This window comes from Aquarana catesbeiana, linkage group LG06 (genome assembly GCF_042186555.1).
Source record: "Aquarana catesbeiana isolate 2022-GZ linkage group LG06, ASM4218655v1, whole genome shotgun sequence".
Lineage (NCBI taxonomy): Eukaryota > Metazoa > Chordata > Amphibia > Anura > Ranidae > Aquarana > Aquarana catesbeiana.
Window position 1 is genome coordinate 3,903,990 of NC_133329.1, and position 3,949 is coordinate 3,907,938.

The window sequence follows — 3,949 nt, forward strand, 5'->3', positions numbered from 1 at the left end:
CTCTGATGTTCGTGGAGATACCTCACATAGGTGGTGCGATCGCCGTTTGCATTGCGCGCAGGATTGACACACTCATTCGCATTTGTGTGCGAGCACAGGGGGGATGGGGGGGGCACTTTTCTTTTTTATTGTTTATTTTTTTTAATCTTTTTTTTATTTTTTTTACTGTATATTTAATTATTTATTTCCAGACTCTTTTATTGCTATCACACGGGATGTACAAGATCCCTGTGATAGCATGGGCCATGACAGGTCCTCTTTATGAAGAGATCTGGGGTCTTTTAGACCCCATATCTCTCCTCTGCCCTCCAAAGCATCTGATCAAACTGAGAAAACATTTTGTAAACAACAAACCGAAACAGGAAGTGACAAAATCCTTGTTGCTTTCTGTTTGTGACATCACACAGTGGGAGGAACAACATCAGTTCCTCTCACTGTATCCCAGGAACTGGATGCAACTGGTTTCATCCTTGCTGGACTCTGTAGAACATTGTAAAAATTGGAAGTGGTGGGAGGGGGGCAGTGGCGGCCGCTCCATTAGGGGCGCAGGGGCGCTGCCCCCTAATCCATGCGCCCAGCCCCTACTCTACATGCAGGTTGCTGGACGCATTGGATTTCAATGGGTTTTTTTTAAGCACATGATCAGAGCCTGAGGCTTTAATTGGCTTGAAAAAATGGTGGGCTCAGAGTTCAGAGCACCCGGAGCCCACCCAGTTGTGTCATATTAGTGAATTAATATTCACTAATGTCTTCCTGCTTCTCCTCCTGGCCAATCAGCAAGTAGGTCCTGAGACCCGATTGACCAGGAAGTCTTAGGACTTAGCACTTCCTGTTCGGCCGTGAGGAGAAGCAACGGCCCATCGGCACTGATCGCTGCCTTCCCGACTCCATGGAGTTTGCACTGGGCACTGTCCTCCTAGCAGAGCCCATAGCTCCAATGAGCGGGCCCTCCCAGTCAGAAGCCCGGGCCAGGAGCGTGAATTGGCCACAGCTCTCCATCAGGGGAAGCCGCTCTCCCACCGCCGAGCAGGAGATTGCAGCAGCACAAATCTCGAGCAGCCCCTTTAAGGAAAACAATGACCTGTGTGTGGGAAAAGGGGCCGCATACTAAGAATCGGGTTCATGTCTGAAGGGATAATGAGACAGAGCGGACGAATGCAGAGATTGCCCTGATTGTAGATGGGAGGATGAGCAGGAGCCGGTTGCGGAGAACGGGGAGCAGTGTGAGCACAGAGGTTGATCTGTGCAAGTTTGGGGAGGTGGCGTTATGTGCAAGTGAGGGGGGCAGGTTTGTTTGTCGCCCCACAAAATATTGAGCATCGGCCGCCACTCGAGGGTGGACCTCCTTCTGCTACCCGTAAAAGTAACCCAGTGGCTCTTTAGCTGCTCGGATTACTCTTACTTTATTCAGCTTTTGCCAACTGGTCAAGCCAAGTCGTTAAAAGAACTGCTGTACACAGTGTTGCAACGTTTAATGTTAAACCTTTTGTAACAAAAAATCACACACACACTTCCAACAGTATTGTGACTGAAAAACATAAAGCATTTAAGCCAAATGGATGCATACTGGAAGAACTGCAACTGCAATCCTTAATATTACTCCTATGTAAAAATGGCTAAAGCCTGCTGTTGGCTGACATCACTGAGCTGGTCCAGGCTCTGGAGAGATCAGCACTTTTAAGTAAGGATCCACCCAGATTCCTGACCAGCAGGTATCTCAACCTCTCAGCAAGCTGCTGAGAGCTGAGAGCAGGAGCCGGCCACTCTCCGTCCTGGCACTCCACTGAGCACTGAAGGGGCAGAGCAGAAAGCCGGTGACTGATAGTCACCACGGTCTGCTCACTAAAGACGGAGAACTGAGCAATCAGTGGTCATTAATCGCTCAGTTCCTAGAGTCGGCAGTGGACAGATGCAGCATTAGACCGATCACCTAGGTGAGTATGAATGTTTGTTTTTTTTAATCCCATACTTCTCTTTGAGGCCCATACAGTTCAAAACTTAGGAACTAGAAATCAAAAGCTTTGTGTTTATTTTTGATTTTAGACCAAAGTTCAAAAATGTTCTTCTTCTTCAGGTTTTATTCATTGCCTTGTTTTCAGGCACAGAACCTTCCCAGGAACCTTCTCTCTTCATCTTTGAACTGGCCTGGATAATGATGGTGGCCTGGGCTGTTGGAAAAGACATGGCCACCAACTAGTTTGTTACCCTTACGATATGGGAGGTTTTGAACTTGGTCATTAAAAAAAGTATGTGCTGTTTCCATGTGTTAAAAGCTGGCCACGAGGATACCCACATTTCAAGTTCATCCTATTATAAATTATAGTATGTATAACTTTACAATGGTTGCATTAGCTTTAGATATGTTCATTCTGGAAGTTTTGTATACAGTAGTTATTGTTGACTGAAGGTCATCGAGTCCATACAATTCGAAACTTAAGAACAAGAATTTACAAGCTTTGTGTTTATTTCTGAATATAGACCAAAGTTCAAACATGTTCCTCTTCTTCAGGTTTTATTCACCAACGTCCAGGCACAAAACTTTCCTAGGAACCATGTCTTCATCTTGGAATTGGCCTGGATAATGATGGCAGCCTGGGCTGTTGGATAAGACATGACCACCAACCAGCTTGTCACGCTTAGGATTTGGGAGATGTTGAGCTTGGGCTTTAAAAACAGCAGCAGCTCAGATAAATGGAAGCTTACAGAGAGAGTAAGGAACAGGATCATGGTTTTTGTAGCATTGGTCACCACCTGTAGGTTAGGTGGGCACATTCCAGAGGACTTCTGCTTCATTCTCCACATGTGTTTGATCAGAGAAGATGCCGTGATTCCAGTAGAGAGAAAGGATAGAGCAAAGGGTAGAATACAAGTGACAAGAAGGTTTACTGTAGTGTAAGCTGGGCTCAGCACAAGGACAACACTAAAAATCGACTCCAGTGTACAAAGACCCGGGCATTGCACATGTAAGGCCACAGAAACGAACCAAATTGGCACAAGACTTAGTAAAAATGGCAATATGGACATTACAAAGACGTGCAGCCGGAAAGAAGAGAGAACTCTTTTCAGCCTCACTAAAACTGGATGGTTGATGTTGGCTATTGTGATACAATAATGGACACAAAGCCAGGCTGTGAGCCAAGAGCTGTACTGCATCAGGCCCCAAAAAAGCGTGAAAAGTGTCAAATAAACTTCCCTCAGATTAAACAAATCTGGCCAGTTGATATAGAACAGATTCAGGATGGTCATCACAGCCTGGATGAAAATGTTGGCAAAGCCCATGAAAAAGTAGATTAATTCAGCCACATTGTTTCCTCCTTTTAGGTTTTCAGAGCTGACCACAAGGATACCCACATTGAAGGTTTCTCCCATTATAAATTCTAGAATTGAAATGGTCACAATGGTTGCATTGGCTGTAGATATGGTCATGTTATCCATGGTGGAGGCTTCGTATAGTTCTGAGGCAGCTGATGGACAGCAAGCCCATAAAGGTGGTTTGAGTGATGCAAATAGTCTCCAAGCTTTGGTTACTGGTTTCCATAACAACATGGATAATAGTTCTATACTACTCAAGAGCCGAAGACACAAAATATATATTTAACTGTCTCCATGCTGCAGTCCTACTTGATTTTTACCCTCTGCGAAGCCTATTTATTAAAGGAAGGTCCAGACTTGAGGTTGTTGAGCATTCCTGAGATTTCAGACATACACTATTATTTATAAGAGAACAAAACAAAAGTGGAGCACATCTTATGCCCTGTACACACGGTCGGATTTTCCGATGGAAAAAGCGCGATCGGATTGTGTTGTCGGAAATTCCGATCGTGTGTGGTCTCCATCTGACTTTTTCCATCGGAATTTCTGACACACAAAGTTTGAAAGCAGGCTATAAAATTTTACAACAAAATCCGATCAGTTAAATTTAACCGATCGTGTGTACACAAATCCGACG

The 3,949-nt window shown here is 44.8% G+C and overlaps 1 protein-coding gene across 1 annotated transcript; it reads right to left on the reverse strand.

The window, feature by feature from the left end:
• Window positions 1-2,505: 2,505 nt before the first annotated feature.
• LOC141147389 (taste receptor type 2 member 40-like) lies at window positions 2,506-3,435 on the reverse strand. The gene has a single exon (XM_073634622.1). It carries the CDS (start codon window positions 3,433-3,435, stop codon window positions 2,506-2,508), a length of 930 nt encoding a protein of 309 aa, XP_073490723.1.
• Window positions 3,436-3,949: the final 514 nt, after the last annotated feature.